Here is a 16,137-nt window from a genome sequence, read left to right as displayed (position 1 = left end):
AGATTCAGATGCACTAGTATTTTTTTTTTTTTTTTTTTAAAGTAAGCTCTACTCCCAGTCTGGGGCTTGAACTCATGACCCTGAGATCAAGCGTGGCATGCTCTACCAAGTGAGCCAGCCAGGCACCCGTGATGTACCAGTATTTTTTAAGAGCTCCCCAGGTGATCATAATATCCAACCAAGGCTACAGTCAGATGGAACAATCCCCTGGTCTCCCAGGAAGGTGTGCCTTGATGGACAGAGGATTTGGTTAGAGGGAGGAGTGCAGAGGAGGGCGTGCCAGGAGAAGGGGCCAGCATGAACAAGGACTGGGAGGAGGAAATATGGACCATGGATTTCTGGAAAACCTGCTGGAATTTTGGATTAATCCCCAGGGCATCACATTTTACTTTGGGGTCTCCACTATCGGGATAAAAGCCAACAAGGAGGCCTGCCCCCCAGCAGCTGGACAGGGGGTGGGGGTCGTGAGACCTCCTTTCTCCTCGTCCTTATGCCCACACCTAAGAGCCAGGAAAGAAAACCGGTGAGGACTCTGCCCCTCTCAGGTGACCTCTGCTGTCACCCGCTGCCCTATCGCTGGGATATTACCGCTGCCTTCACTCACACGGCAGCCAAGGGGATCTGAACCTCTGGGGCAGAGTGGAGGGGCAGGCTGCAGAAGCGCAGGGGAAAAGCCATGGGTCAGGAGTGGGTAGTGAGCGGCCAGGCCAGACGCTACCCAAGGAATCCCCAGGGGCATGGCAGGGCAGGGCAGGGCAGGGCAGGGGCGGTAGAGATGCTGTAAGCATCCCCAGTTTCCCTACGTGATCTTGTTAAATGTAGGGACCGGGCTGGGTGTGGTCACCAGGGAATGATGGGGGCTACAGCCACAGAAGCCGCAAAGCCCCGTGTAAGGCATTTCTTTCAAGAGTGTTAGATGCGCACAGGAGTCCTGTTTGCAACTCATAGGTCTTTTTTTCTTCGCTAGAGCTCTCTATGCCTCTATTTCCTCACTTGGAAACGAGAAATAAAGAAATGAGTGAGTTGTAAGAGTCTGTTAAGATTAATAACTAATATTTTTAAGCACGATGCTATTCTAGATCTCATACATGCAGCATGCAACAAAATACTCAGCCCAGATGGGGTGCCTGGGTGACTCAGTCGGTTGAGCATCTGACTCTTGATTTCAGCTCAGGTCATGATCTCAGGGTCCTGGGATCAAACCCCGAGTCGGGCTCTGCGCTCAGCGCAGGGTCTGCTTGGAATTCTCTCTCTCCCTCTCCCTCTGTCCCTCCCACTGCTCGAGCTCTCTCTCTCTCTCACTCTCTAAAATAAATGAATAAAATCTTAAAAAAACAATACTTAGCCCTCTCTGTAGCACTAGCAAGCAGGTGCTAGCATGATCCTTGCTCTGCAGGCGTGCAAACGGAGGCACAGCAGGGTTAAGCAGCTTGCCCAGGGTCACACAGCTAGGAAGTGGCAGAGCTGGGATTCCAAGACAAGCAGCCTGGCCCTGGAGCTCTTGTTCTCAACAATCTCCTGGCGACGTGGCACTTAGCTCAGTGCTCAGTACATGCCGGCTCTGACTAAGTCCCAAAAGAAACTGGCTGGTCGCACCGCCTAGGGCCAGCCTTGAGCTTCAGCAGTGCCCCCCCACCCCCCCAGCGCCATACCACACGCGCCTCCTTTTGGGGAGCCTTTCCTATCCGGGATGCCTTTGCCAGAGATGGGTAGAAGGTTCACATTGCAGGGGACCCCACAGATGATCTCGGTTCCCAGCCACGGAAACAGAGGCTGAGAACAGCGGGGACCTGCTGCAGCCATACAGGCTGGCTATGAGGGGACTCCTGTGTCCTCGTGACTTTGGCGGCTGCTCATTCTCACTCAGTAGCTGCCACAGCCTTTTCCCCACATCTGAGTAAACAAGTGCCGAGTGAGGACTGCACCATAAGTTAATGTGTGAGGTTTCCAGGGAGACCCAGGGAGCCTTGTCTGAACTCCTCTCTTCCCTGACGCCGGTCAGGAGAGTCCTCACCGGAGGTCCTTTGGTCACCTGTGTCAGCAGAGTTCAGAAGAACAGCCAGGAGACAGGTGTGGCCCTGGGGCAGAGGCCTCAGCGAGTTCCCACCCCCGCTCGGAGCAGGAGACCCTGCATGGGGAAAAGAAGGTTCCCAGACCCCCAGCTGGCCACCTCTTAAGACAGAAGTCCTGAGAAACCCAAAGAGGCCTGCTTGAGAGATTGAGAACATGGATTTTGGAGGCAGTTGGACCTAGGTTAGAGTCCCTACCACTTCCAGGCTGTGTGACTTCCGGCAACTTGCTTAACTTCTCTGAATCTGGATAATGGAAAGAATCATTCCTACCTCACTCTAAAGAGTAAATACACAATAAATGTTGGCAACTATTATTTATAACTAAATTTTCTTATAATGTTGTTCTGTTATAGCATAAAGAGACTAGACGAATATTCCATTATTATATCGTGTGATTATACTCTCATAGCCGCACACATAGACGATTCATCTATACACATGTACCTAGCTACCTATCATCTCATAACCACACACACACAAACTCCTCTCAATTACACACGCCCCAGAGTGAAACACAGAGCAATACTATGGACTCACCATGTGCCAGACACCGCTCCACCCTGAATCCCCACAACAGCCTGGAAGGAGTGTTACCTCTTTCTCTTTTTTCAGAGGAAGACAGACATGTTACATTACATACATATGCACTTGCTGCATCCTGGGGCGTGGACACTTCTGGCAGCTCTGGAAATCCTGACCTCCCTCCCTCTGTGTCAGAGAAGGTCAACCCAACTTCCATGGTCATCTCCAGGGCAGCCCCAAGCTGGGCCCCAAGTGCTGACTGCCCTCCATCCCTAGGACAAAGGCCCAACCTGGCTTTCATACCAGCTGCGGTTGGGGAAACCCCTGCTGCGGGCAGAAACCAAGTTGACTTTGAAAAGGAAGAGACAGAAGCCAGGGGGTGGTTGGGCCACTCCCTGTGGGGGCAGGTGCTAAGTAACTCTATAAACTCCAGCTAATGATCCAATTACAGCCATAAACAAAGCCCCCAGAGGGATCAGGGCCAGAAGCCAGACCCTCAAAGGACAGGACAGCCAGGCCTGCAGGATGGGAGGCCCCTCCTACCTACTTTCCAGCCCTGAGGCTCAAAGGGGGCCTGATTGGCCATGGGGGTGGGCCCTGGGTATCCCTGCCATCCCAGGCCCCTGGATGGGCTGCTGCCTGCCCTGGCCCACCCCCTGCCCCACCTCTGACTGTGAGTCACCCAGCCCTCAGCCCTCAGAAGCCCAGCTGGTTCTCCATGGATTTGGTGCTCACCTGAGGGGGTGTCCCCTGCCCCATACCCTGCACCACTTCCATGGGACCTGGAACAGGATTCCGATTAGTCTGCACCTCCCAGAGCTGAGCTGAGGGCAAAACAGCACTGCAGCTGTAACAGGCCTTGTAAACTGTAAGCAATATCAGCTCCCTTCCAGAGAAGCCGAGCACAGAGGCAGGCAAACAGCCTTTCATTTATGCTTTCTGGTTCCTGACTCTCCCACCCCGGCGGCCAGGGGGCAGGCAGAAAGAAGGGGGCCAAGTGAAGTGCTCTTTTTCCTACGGCTGGGGAAACTGAGGCATGGTACTAGCATACCAGCAAACTACCAGGCAGGGCTCTCCCCTTCCGCTGTGTCTAAAGACCGGCCTTTATTGCGGGCATCTCTCCCCCTCGACTGTTATCTGCCTGAGGGCAGGGCCTGGAGACTATCCACCAGGCTGGGCACTGAGAGGGCCTCAGAGCAAACAAGCTGAGGAGCCAGAAACTGCGTTCTGATCTGAGCCAACCGCATCTGGCCGCCCGAGAGGAAACCAGAGCACCCCCCACCCCCAAGAATTGCCAGGTCTTGGGCCAGTGGAATCTTGGACTGGGCGGGTGCAGGGGCCTGAGCCCACATCTGAGAAGTATCACTAAGGGCCGGCACCGGGCCTTTCCTTGCCCCTTCCCTGCTCGACTAAGACCCCCTCACTCAGGGTGGGGGCTGGGCGGTAATTAATTGACACTTCCCAGAGGGCGTAAAGCCAAAGAAAGCACTGCGCTCAAGTCCAGACCAGAAACTGCGCCGAACCGTCCCCAGAACAGACAGGCGAGAGAATCCCGGCTGGCGTGGACCGGGTTGGAAAGGACTCCGCGGTGAGCAGCCGCCAGGGAACGGGGAGGGGGAGCTCGGGGCCGCGAGGGCGCGCGTGCAGAGGAGCCCCGCCCCGGGCGCCCGCCCTCCCTCCCTCCTACCCCCTGGGCGCGGGGCTGGGGCACGCCAGGCTGCTGCGGCGCGAACCTGCTCTCGCAAACCCGAGCAGCTCGGGGCAGCGGTGCGTGAAGCCAGAGCCCGGGCTGCGAAGGGGCGGAGGGGCGGAGGGGCGGAGACGGAGCTGGCATCAACCCGCTCCCTCCGAGGAGGGAAGTGCACGCGCGGCGCCCCCGGGGCTGACCCGGGTTCGGGGAGTTGGGGAGAAGACCGAGTGCGGACTTGGGGGGCGGGACGGCGAGGGGTTGGGCGGTACGAACTGCTGGAATAAGGGGAAGGGGGCGTGTTTTCCGGGATTCGGGACCAAGAAGCTGGGGGGTACTCAGGGGCGGGCAGATGGCTGGGAGCTCCAGGGAGCAGAAAGAGGGGCGCGCGAAGGGTGAGCTCTGGGGTTGGGGTTCCCAGAGGTCGTGGAATAATGCAAAGGGGAGAAAAAGCCTCAGCTCGGGGATACCAGGGGACGCGGGCAGCGGCCGCTTCTTAAGACACCGAGGGTGGGGGGGAAGAGACGGGAAGGGAGGGAGGGATGGTACTTCCCCCGCCCCCTCCAGCAGCCCTGCCCCGGGGGCGTGGCGCCGCCCCGGCCCTCCCACTCCCCGGGACCATCCAGGTTGGGCCTGGCCGGGCCGGACTCGGCCCCTGCTCACCTCTCGGGCCTCCGGCGCCCTCCCCCGTACCACCCGCCCCCAGCCGCCTCGGGTGGAGAAGGAGTAGGCGCAAGGCCCACACGTCCCTCAAACTTGTTGCAAGTTCACTCCCACGCCTCCCGCCCCTTCGACTCCCAGCTCCCGAGCCGGGAAGGCCCATGCCCGCCCCGGCCCCTCCCGCCTGGTTACATAAGGTCGCGGAGAAGCCGCCCCCGGCCCGGGCCTACAGTGAGGGGCCGGAGGGGCTCCTGGGCTCCTCGGGCAGCGCCGCTCCGGCCATGTGCCGAGCGTCCCGAACTAGACGGACAGCCGAGCGGGTGGCGGCGCGGCACACACACGCCCTGTCCCCTCTTCAGCCGGCACCCCCATCCACCCACCTGTCTCCCGCACCCACAATGGGGGCGGGGGAGCCTGGGTCCGGGGTTCCGGGCCCTTCGCGCACCCCCTGCCCCCCTGTCCCGCTCACCTAGCTCTGAAGGTCAATCCGTCCGCCGCCTGTCCCCCGCGGCTCTGGCAACTTGTCCCAAGTTCAGGTGTCCGGCCCGCGAGCTGCCCCTGCCTCCCCCTCCCGGACTCCTCCGGCTCCGCGCCACCAGGGAGGCCCGCCCCGTCCGCCCTTCCAGCTGCCGTCGGCGCCGCCGCCGCCGCCGCCGCTCCCTAGGTCCAGCCCGCGGCCGCCGCCTCCGCTGTCACCGAGCCCCGCGCCCGGCGCCCGGGCTCCCGCTGTCAATCCGCACCCACTTCCCGCCGCGCCCGGCAGAGGGCAGCACACGCCCCCGCGGTCCGCCCCGCCCTGCTCCGCCCCTCGCGGGCCTACCGCGGCGCCCGCGGGGAAATGTAGTCCCTCCCGGCGGCTCCGGCAGGAACGCCGGGATTTGTAGTCCCACTCTGTGGGCCCGGGCCTACGTACACGGGCATGGCTATTGACTTGGAACTTATGTTCCCCTTCGCTTCTGCCCCTTCTGCAAGTTTTTTTTCTCTTCTTACTCAGAGATGTCACGAACTACAGCTCACTATGATACACCCCGTGGTCTCTCTGATCCCAAGGAGAGGCCTGCAGCACACTATCTTTCCCAGAGTCTAGGAAAGATGTAAGGTCCCAGATGGTGTGCTGTTGCTATAGAAACTACTAGGTGGCAAACCTCAGTTTCCCTCGTGTTTTGGAATGGAGTGCCAGACTTGGATCTTGTATTTCACTCCTGCCCCTGAATGTAAGGAGCAAGGTTGGGGTCAGCCTAGTGAAGGACGGGGTGAAAGAAATGTACAAAGAGCCTACAACCCTCCCCTTATGGTTTTCCAATAATACTCCTCCTCAAGCCTCATCAGTCCTTGCTTGCTCCCACCTGGGGCAAAGGGCTCTAGGTGAAAATTTGTTTCACTCAGCCCAGACCTTCTGAAGCCCTCCTGGAAATTGGTTCTGGGCGCATCACCCCCCCTCCCGGAAGGACCCATGACTGTCACAAGTGTACGTAGGCATCTAGCATTTCTCAGGAGCTCCTAGTACAAACTTGATCACAGGTGAGGAGATGAAGGCCTAGGTGTGGGAGGATGGGAGGCCTAGTCACAGTGCTAGTGGACTTGCCTAGGGTGATTCTGCTGGTCGTTCGGTCCATTAGGTCAGCAGAGCCTTTCAGGTTGTGGCAGTAGGGCCCCTTGGCCCATCACAAAGGAATGCCCAGCCTCAATGTCAGTACCACCAGCAGAGAGAAGCTGTGAAGAGACTCCAAGCCCTGAGGGGTACAGGGCCCCTCCCCAAGCCCTACCTTATGCCCCATCTCTCTTAGAACCTCAGTGACCCCCCCCCCACAAACCTCCTAGCCCCTGAGGGAGAACCTACCTGCCCTCCTGCCACCTACCTGCCCTCCAGCAGAGGCACATCTGCCCTTGACTTCACTCTTCCCTCCCATTCCCTGTGACCAGGAGCTGCCTTACAGGCCACAACCGCCCTCTGAAACAACACGCTGGCCAACATGGAGAAGAACTGTTTATTATGACAGAAAGCCCAGAAGCCAGAGAAAGAAGGCTGAATCCAGAGAAGAAGCCCCTGCAGGGTGGGGGTGGAGAGGAAGAAGGAAGCCAGGCGTCCAGGCACTGAGTCTAGGCAGCAGTGGCGAAGCCCACCCTGTTGTTGCCAGTGTGGAAGGTGGAATAGTAGGACCTGAGGAAGATGCCCCCGAGGATCCACAGGGGCTGGCCACTGCTGGAGGGCAGGTAGGTGGCCTGGACCCCAATGGTGCAAAAGCCATTGCCCTGCACAACACAGAAGGGCGGCGCTCAGTCGTTTGCTCACACGTGGACCGGGCACTGCTCAGCCCTGAGCCCCAGGCCAGGAGCGCGATGCAGAAATGAGGGAGCCAGACTTGCTGCCCCTGAGGGCTCACAGGCCAACTGAGCCCCAGAGTAGGAGGGATTTCTGCAATGGGTGAATGCAGGCTGCAGTAACCGTCTGCAGTCTCCTCTCTCCGAGTTCCCACCCGCCTCCCTTTTGCTCCCGATTTGGAGGAGGTCAGCCTGCTGGCAAAGCCTTGAAGCCAGACCAACTTGGCGCGCAACCTTAGCTTCACCCGGACTAGCTTTGTAGCCTTGCGTCAGTTTCTTAATCTCTCTGGACCTCCAAGTTTTCACTTGTAAAATAGAAATTAGCATCTCCCTCCTTGAATGGTCTGACACTTCAGTGGGAAACAGCGTAGGCAAAGTGCCTTCCCACAGTGCTGACCCTAGTAAGTGCTCAACAAACACCCCAGTGCCTCTCCGCACTCATTAATAATGGTAATCAATAGCAGATGACACTCTTCTGCTTCACAGCCTCGTGCCACAGTAGGGGTTTGGAATCAGTGAGTGCAGAAAATAAAGCAGTGCTCGCAAGCAGTTGGGGTGATGGCACGTGGTAAGGAGACCCAGCGTCTCAGGCTCCCAGCCCCTCCTCACACCCGTCACATCCCTACAGACTCACTGTGAAGACGTAGGAGTGGTAGGGCAGGGAGAAATGCACACGACTGATGAGGAAGGTCAATGTGGGCAGGTTCTGGATGTTGTTACAGTCCACGATAAGCTGCAGAGAGGAACAGAGCCCAGGTGCCTGAGAGGACCCGCCAACCCGCTCACCTCAGTGCCCTTGGTCATGCTGCCCCGCTTTGCCCCACACTTCAGTTAGTTTGACCTTATCCAAAGCCTGGGAAGTGTTTAACCCATTTCCTTGGAGGGGCTGAAGCTCCAAGGAAATTCTACCCAGTAGTAACCACCCCTTACCCTCTCAGCACAAGCCTCCAGCCCCCCTGAATCGGCCTCCAGGCCCCCAGCCCCAGTCCTCCCAGGGCCCCCCCACCCCCACCTCCAGGCCTTTGGGAGCAGCTAGAAGCATGGAGGCCAAGAGTGGAGCAACTCCCAAAAGAATCATAAATCTTCCCAGTGGGCCTCTCCGAAAGAAGGGGGATGCCTCCACCGGACACACCTGTCCATACTGGTCCGCCTGGGCCCCTGTAGCCTGCAGAAGGGCGCTCAGGTACTGCTGGGGTATGGTGAGCAGAGAAGTGCCTGTGTCCACGATGGCCTGGCAGCCCTGGGAGCACCAGCCTGTGGCGTGGCCGCCAATGAGGAACCTGAATGGTGAGGAGATGAACGCACTGAGCACCTCCAGCTCAGGGCATCTAAGAAGTGGGCTTTCCCCACCACTGAGGGCCAAACAGCCACAGCCACAGAATCCAGGTATACCTCAGGAAGGTAAGGACTCTGCAGAGGTCAATCCAGCCATCCCCCTGCCTCACACCATTCAGAGTCTATTCAAGGCCACCTAAATGGCCATGGAACGTCTTTCTTTAAAGTTCCAAGGAAGGTACTAGAAACACTGAAAGCCGGGGTCACTGAACGGTTCATTAATCCCCCCCCCATATACACCATGGTTTCCAATTAGTAAGCACATAGTGTTGGACCACAGGGTTTATAATGTTTGAGATTCCAGACCTACCCCATTTATGTTGTGCCCACCTCACCTACTTCTCCAGGCTGAGCTGGGCCTTCAGTCTCCAGCAGAGGATAGCTGTGGCTTTGTGGGGGCAGGCCTCAGGGGTCCCCTATCCCCACCTCCTAGCAGTACCTACGTGTGTGAGAGAGAGAGAGAGAGAGAGAGAGAGAGAGAGAGAGACAGGAAATGCCTCGGAGCCTGCCACGCCCTCAAGCCCTCAGCGCAGACTCACCCCTCCAGGCCGATCTGCCAGTAGCGCTCCTGGGTTCCGGGGGCCCAGTAGATTGGCCCCCTGCGCAGGCTGTGCTCTATCCCTCCGAATATGAGAACTGCTTCGTTCTGAGAGCTCATATCTCTGCGAAAGGCAAAGGGAAGGGTGAATCAGGGAATGGCTATAGAAAAGATTTCCTGTTGAGCATTCACTCTCAAAGGGAAATAGAGGTCCTGCCCTGGCTGCAGGCTGAGGCTCCCTGAGGGCAGGGCTGTGTCTCCCCCTCAGTCCTGGGCTCCAGGGCAAGGCTGAGTCTACCCCTCACACTAGGCCTGCTGAGGGAATGGGTTATGTCCCCCTTTCTCACTGCAGCTCCACGCTGAGCCCCTCAGAATTCCCAGTGCCTCTGGTTGCAGGGGCAGGGCCTCTGGGGAAGCTGCTGGTTGTGTGGCCCCCACCCCGTCCCATATACCCTTCTTCTCTCCCTTCCACCTCTTGCTAGTACTCTTGTATGTCACTGGGAGTTTGACCCTGAGCCCTGCTTGTCATTTTTCTGCTGGGACTGGAGGGAGGTGGGGCCTTGGCAGGGAGGAGGGAAGGATATTCCCTGCTCCTTTCAGCCTTCCCTGGGAGCCGAACCTGAGTGTGGAATTGGGCAGAGCTCCTAAGGGCTAAACTCAGAATGAATTATAATCAGAGGTGAGACTAAGTCAGCAACATTAGGAACAGGGTAACGTTGTTGATAGTCAGCCTCAGATGATTAAGGCCAGATAGCAGATGCTGACTATCTCCAGAAGGTCGGGGGCTAACTCTGGAGGAAAGAAAGAAAGTCCCTCCCAGGCCACTCACCGCGCCCCCACCACCTGGCTCCCGGGCCACCCACACTAAACGGCTGCATTGCTTGTATTTATGGTGAGGAAAACACCTTGTTAGGGGCAAATGATGAACCTTGACCAGAAGACTCCAGGATCTGGAAAGAACAATACATCAAAGGAGATGATGCAATAGATTGTACACAAAAGAAGTGTCCAGAAGGCAGTGAGCTAACTGTGGCTCTGGGCAGGAGGTAAATCCAAGAGGTATTGAGAATGAGCAGCCACACTCAAAGCTGAGTTCACCCAGAAGAGGCAAAGATTCTGAGGGACAGACACAGGGATGAGGGAAAGGGTGTGGACAGGGGGACAGGTTCCAAGCCCAGGAGGAAAGTCCTAGACACAGTAGTAGCTGAAGCCAAATGCCTACTGGGAGGCCTCCAAACCCCAAAGCACTGAGCTCACTTGTCTGGGGTCTGGGGAGGATGGGGGGAGCTGCCTGGGAGCTGAGGACCCCCCCCAAGCAGTTTCTTACCTGCCTAGGTAGAAGCTGAAGAGCGGGCTGGAGAGCAGGCCTGCCTGCCACATGCCCTGCAGGGCCGTGGTGCTCCTACCCTCGGCCAGCACCAGCTAGGCTAGGCCCATGATGCCATCAAACTGTAGCCGGAGGAAACAGGGACTTGGCTCATGCTCACTCAGGCCCAACTGCTGGTTGGGGACCTGGATGCTCTGCACCTGGAAGGGACACAGGGGATGGGAGGTGACAAGTGTAACTCCACTCATCTTCCTATAACCCTCCTCCACAAAGACCCTTGAGGCTCCCTTGTTCATCCCTCCCTCACCCCTGCCCCTTGCCTTCTTGACACATCTTGCAAGAGCTAGGTTTTCTCTCAGGTGGCCTTCCCCAGCTGCTGCTGCAGCACCCCCACCTCCATCTTCTTCCCCCTGCTCCCCCCCACCCAGCTTTAAGCTCCTTAACCAAAGGACCTGGTCATCCCCTTCATCGGGGTGAGCTCAGTGTGGGCTGGGTGACTGCATGAAGGGGCGCTTGGTGTACTCATCACCTGATTTGTACTCAGTAGAGCACTAGGTGTTTCTCTGTATTCTCGGTCTCTGGCTAAGCTCCCATCAGGCTCAGGTCTGGGAGTTTCCAGGCCAGGTCAGAGCCCCGGGTACAGCTCCCACATCCCGGGGCGCGGAGCGGCCTGCGGCGGGCTCACCCTCAGAGTGTCTAGCCCTAGACACCGCTGAGGCTGCCACTGCTGTACTGCACAGAGGAGGTCTGCCGGTTGCTGGAGTAAGTCGAGGACACATTGGGGTTGAAGCAGGAGCGGCCGGCTGCGGTGGGAAGGAGGGTTTGGGGAGGCAGGCTGGTAAGCGGAGGGCTGCTGACCTGAGTCCCAGCATCCCAGGACACGTGGTCTCGGGGTGGCCAGCTGAGGGGTTTCCCAGCATGGGAAGGCCCGTTTGAGGCACCCAGGCTTGGCCTCAAAGCCCCCTCTGACTTACAGAATCTTGGGTTGTCCTTTGACCGTGACCCTTGGTAGGTAGGTTGCCTAGAATCCTTCTCTGTTTCCCTGCCCCCCTTGCAGATCCCCACCTGAGAAATTACTCATCAGCTGTAGGAGCAAATGAACTTCCAAGGAATCCCTGCATTCCCTCCACCCTCAGCCCGTCAAGAACCTGGCCTGAGATACCTAGGGACATGGCCAATGAGGGACTCTTTGGACAAGAAGTGCCAGGACCCAAACCCCAAGGCTCTGGCAGGGACCAGGGCAGCCTTAAGGAGGGGAACATGGCCTGTCTCCAAATACAACTATGAGACAGGGACCAGATCCTATGTTGCTCTCCCCTGTGTCTAGGAGACACGCAGCGAGATAACTTAGTAAGCAGTGGAGTGGAATAGGAAGAATGTTGTCGACTTTGGCGGGACGGAATGGTGTGGTCTGCAGGGAACAGAATGGAGCAGAGCAGAGTGGGATGGACGGAGCAGGACGGGCCGGCTGGAGCAGGTGAAGGAGCATGTGTTGGTGAGAGGGAAGACAAAGAGACCACCCAGGTCCGGGGCCAGCCTCTTCCCTCTGTCTTGAGCATGACCCTTGACCCTGGCCAAGTCCCTGACTCTCAGGATTGAAGCACCCAGGCCCCACAATCCCGGCCTCGCTCTCCCCTTCCCCCAGGGCTGTCAGTGCCCTCCTCCTAGGGAGTCCTGCACTCACCACAGGCCTGGCTCTGGCACTGGACCGAGGGCACCCACAGGCTGGAGGAGCCGGTATCAGAAAGGACCAGGAAGTTTTGTGGTGGGGTCCCGATGGCGATTTCCCCAAGGTACAGACTCTGGGGGGCCATGGGGCAGGCTGTTAGCTCTGGAGGGATACCGAGACCCTCAGGCCCAGCCTCCTGCCTGGACAGAGCCCTTGCCCTACAACCTACCCCAGAGGCAGAGGCCCAAGCCTATCTTCCATACTTGCCCAGAACACACAGACCCTTAGTCGGGGCCAGCAGGCGTGAAAGACGGGAGCAGGCCCCAGGGGCCAGGTGGGAGGGTACAGAGAGGACAGCGCGGCACACCCCCAGGGCCCGGCCTCAGCCTTTGGCACCAATGAGAGGGAACCCCCACGGAGGGTCAGGACTCACATCCAGGTAGGCCAGGCGTTCGTGGACCACACCGAGGTTGCCAAAGTGGTACTTCTGGGTAGGGTCATTCTTGTGGGTCCTCAGGAACTCCCCCAGTAAGCCCCTCTCTTTCATGGTCTCACGGATGGGCTCTGATTTCCTCAGGGGGACTCTGCAGAAGGGCTGGCGTCAGTGCAGGGCCCTCCCTCCTTCCTACAGCACCTCTGACAGTCCCAGTGCCTCTGTCCCTCCCTGCTGGGCCACCTGCAGCCGCATCCCTCAGGCACCCAGCCCCCGTGTCCCCTGTGCCTATCACTGTGTGTCTCTGTGTGTCTCCCTCTCGCTCCCGCTCTAGCTCCGCCATCCCTTTCTCTCTGTCTCCATGGCTCTTTCCCTGGGTCTGACCCTCTGTCTCTTTCTCCCTCTCTCTCCTTCAAAGCTCTTCTCAGGACTTGTTCCAAGATTCAGAAAACAAATACCTTCACCCACGCATACCCGCACCCCATCTCGAGGGTCCTTAATGTCCTGGCCCTTTGCTGTCAGATAGCCCATAAATTCCTTCCCTGGAAGGGGGTGGGGGGACTTCAGCCATTAGCCTTGGCAGGATATATGCATTGTCTTTATGTAGGGCTTGAACTCAGGACCCCGAGATCAACGGTCACATGCTCTACCGAGTCATCCGGCCAGGCGACCCAGGAGATATGCATTTTAAGAAAGATTTCAGAGACGGCAGAGCTCACCCCTACCCTCTCCTATGGTGGCCCTCAGGCAGCTGGCCCCGGCTGAATGTGACACAGTATGGGGACGGACAGCGCTAGACTGGGACTCAGAAGACAGGATTCTGGGTCTGCCCCTGCCTGGTGCCGATCACTGCTCTTCTCCCGACACCAGGCAGGGTGGAAGTTGGCCTGGGTGGTCTGGAGCCCAGATCCGCTCTGGAATTGGAGCTGATGAAGTCTGGGTTTCTGCCCCTGTCTCCCTTGGTTCTCCTCCTCCAAGACCTGATTGCTGCCATTGCCTAGGGGGTCTCTGCGGTCCACCCAGGCTCGTTCCAGACTCTAGAAGTCCCACTCCTTTCTTTTCTTTCCCCACCCGATCCCCCATTCCCTCAGGACCCCGCCTTCGCCCCCAGTTCTCCACTGAACCCATTCACATTGAGCTACGAAGACTGATGGTTGCTCAGCTCGCCACCTCTACAGAACTTGCACATTACACACAGGTTTCTGCGAGGAGCCGTGTCTTCAGCAGAGGCATCGGTCCTTACGGATGAGACAGGAGGCACTGTGCAGGCCGGTGCCCTCCCCATGTCCTGGGAGCCACACCTCCTCGCTCCCTTTCTCCTGACACCTCAGCATGTACACATCACATTCCTGGTGTCTCTGCTTAGATGACTGTGCCATCTGCTAAATAAATAGTGGGCCTTAAGGGAATTTTTAGCAAACGTCTGCCTATCCAGAAATCATTGTCCCTTGCTGCAGGAAGAAAGCACACCTGCCATTCAGGGTCTGTGTGGATGGCAATCACCCCGACCCTGTCCCAGGTCCATCTTTTCTCATCAGATGGGGAAGCAGCTGTGCTTTTTCCTTTGCCTGGAATTGCAACCGTCAGCAGGTTAAGTCCACAGCAAGGCACGTAGCCCATAGTTAAAGATTATTGGGAACACACCAGGACGCTTTGCTTAAGATAATGAAAAGGAAGCCCAAGAGAGCAAGAAATGAATTAGTCTGCCCAATCGCAAGGTGTGTAACCCCTGCTTCTGCGAACAAAGATAGCATCACTGACACACCTTGCTGGGATGTTTTGCAGATCCAGAGCAGGGAAGGGAAGGACCACCCAATCACATTTGATGAAACCAGACAGACCAGGGGTGCCTGGGTGGCTCAGTCGGTTAAGTGTCTGCCTTAGGCTCAGGTCATGATCCCAGGGTCCTGGGATTGAGTCCCTCATCGGGCTCCCTGCTCAGTGGGGAGCCTGCTTCTCCCTCTGCCTGTCACTCCCCCTGCTTGTGCTCACTCGCTCTCTCTCTGACAAATAAATAAAATCTTTAAAAAGTAAAACAAAAAAACAAAAAAAACAGACCAGTGCCAGAAAGACAAGTCATTCAATCTTGAGGTTGACCCAATCAATGACCCTTCAGAAGAACCCATGACCTCAAGCCCCTCATCTCTGATTATTTCCCCTTAAAAACCCTCGCTTGCAGGGCGCCGGGGCGGCTCAGTTGTTAAGCATCTGCCTTCGGCTCAGGTCATGATCCCAGGGTCCTGAGATCGAGCCCTGCATTGGGCTCCCTGCTCCGCGGGAAGCCTGCTTCTCCCTCTCCCACTCCCCCTGCTTGTGTTCCCTCTCTTGCTGTGTCTCTCTCTGTCAAATAAATAAATAAAATCTTAAAAAAAAAAAAAAAAACCTCACTTGCAAGGAATCAGGGCATATGGGACTTTTGAGCATTAGCTCCCCATTCTCCTGGGTAGCTCCACACCGATAAATGAGCCTATCTCACTTCATGGCAAAAGCTCGGTGTCAGTTTTTTTTATTGGCTTGCAGGGCATCTGGTGGACAAACTCTGCTCTGGTTTGGTTACAGACATTTCATGAGGGCAAAGGCTGTAGTGCCTCCCACCTCTGAGTCCCCAGCTTACACCTGCTCAGGGAGCCTTCCCTGCCCCAGCAGAAACTCCAGAGTAGAGACCGGTGGGGTGGCCCCTGGCCAGGCTACCCCTCACAGGGCTCCAGACTTCTGCCTGGACTCCGGCTCCAGAGGCCAGGCCCCGGACTCACTTGATGACTGCCGCCTCCAAGAGCTGGAGGCTGACCATGGTCACCACCATCCACTTCATGATGCCGGTTCCCAACTGGCCACAGAGGAAGAGCCACTCCAAGTTGGGCTGATGCAGGGAGTGAAGGCCTGAGCACTCCTGCCTTTATACCTCCGGGTTCTAGCCCAGTCCCTGCCTCCCTGCCCCAGGCACCTGACCTCAATCCCAGGTGCACCCTGTGCTCCGCCTATCAGTTGTTTTAGGTGTTTTCCTTCTTTTTTTTTTTTCCAATTTATTTATTTGAGACAGAGAGACAGAGCACAAGGGGGAAGAGGGGCAGAGTAGGAGGAGAAGCAGACCCCCTGCTGAGCAGGGAGCCCGATGCAGGGCTCCATCCCAGGACCCTGAGATCATGACCTGGGCCGAAGGCAGACACTTAACTGACTGAGCCACCCAGGCGTCCCTGTGTGTTTTCCTTCTTGAGGGTGGCCACTTTTTAAAACAAGCTGTGGAGGCCAAGAAGTGTGAATAATAGGAGTTGCCATAGATGCACCGGTGAGGATTTCTTCTTGTCCAGGAACAGAGGCATGATGTGACATTTCGGGGCGAGGGCCAGAGTCAGGTCCATGGAGGGCCATAGGACCTCCATAGACAGGTTTCTCATCCTCCGTACTATTGCCATTTTGGAACATATGATTCCTTGTTGGGGGGCTGTTCTGTGCTGTTTAGATGGTTAGCAGCATCCCTGGCCTCCACCCGGGATGCCACCAGCAGTCCAAATGTTATGAACCAACAATGTCTCTGGGCATTGTCAAATGTCCCCTTAGGGGCCAAAATTGTT

At 57.3% G+C, this 16,137-nt stretch overlaps 2 protein-coding genes across 4 annotated transcripts in view; both read right to left on the bottom strand.

Moving 5' to 3' along the window:
• The window catches only part of TFEB (transcription factor EB), a 57,629-nt gene extending 51,942 nt beyond the window's left edge, over positions 1 to 5,687 (bottom strand). For all 3 annotated transcript variants that reach the window (XM_078055340.1, XM_078055342.1, XM_036101980.2), the window contains exon 1: positions 5,411 to 5,687. The gene's annotated coding sequence lies outside the window, so the exon portion shown is untranslated. The remainder of the gene's footprint in view (positions 1 to 5,410) is intronic.
• Positions 5,688 to 7,041: 1,354 nt separating this feature from the next.
• PGC (progastricsin) lies at positions 7,042 to 15,377 on the bottom strand. The gene is given in 9 exon segments (XM_036102060.2): positions 7,042 to 7,194; positions 7,898 to 7,996; positions 8,396 to 8,543; positions 9,138 to 9,260; positions 10,464 to 10,711; positions 11,172 to 11,266; positions 12,148 to 12,265; positions 12,566 to 12,716; positions 15,319 to 15,377. Coding segments are annotated over 9 exon segments (1,194 nt in total).
• Positions 15,378 to 16,137: the final 760 nt, after the last annotated feature.

The sequence above is a fragment of the Halichoerus grypus genome, chromosome 9 (genome assembly GCF_964656455.1).
Source record: "Halichoerus grypus chromosome 9, mHalGry1.hap1.1, whole genome shotgun sequence".
In the NCBI taxonomy this organism is placed as follows: Eukaryota; Metazoa; Chordata; class Mammalia; order Carnivora; family Phocidae; genus Halichoerus; species Halichoerus grypus.
The sequence above is the reverse complement of the archived record's forward strand: the minus strand, read 5'-3'. Positions and strand labels throughout refer to the sequence as shown.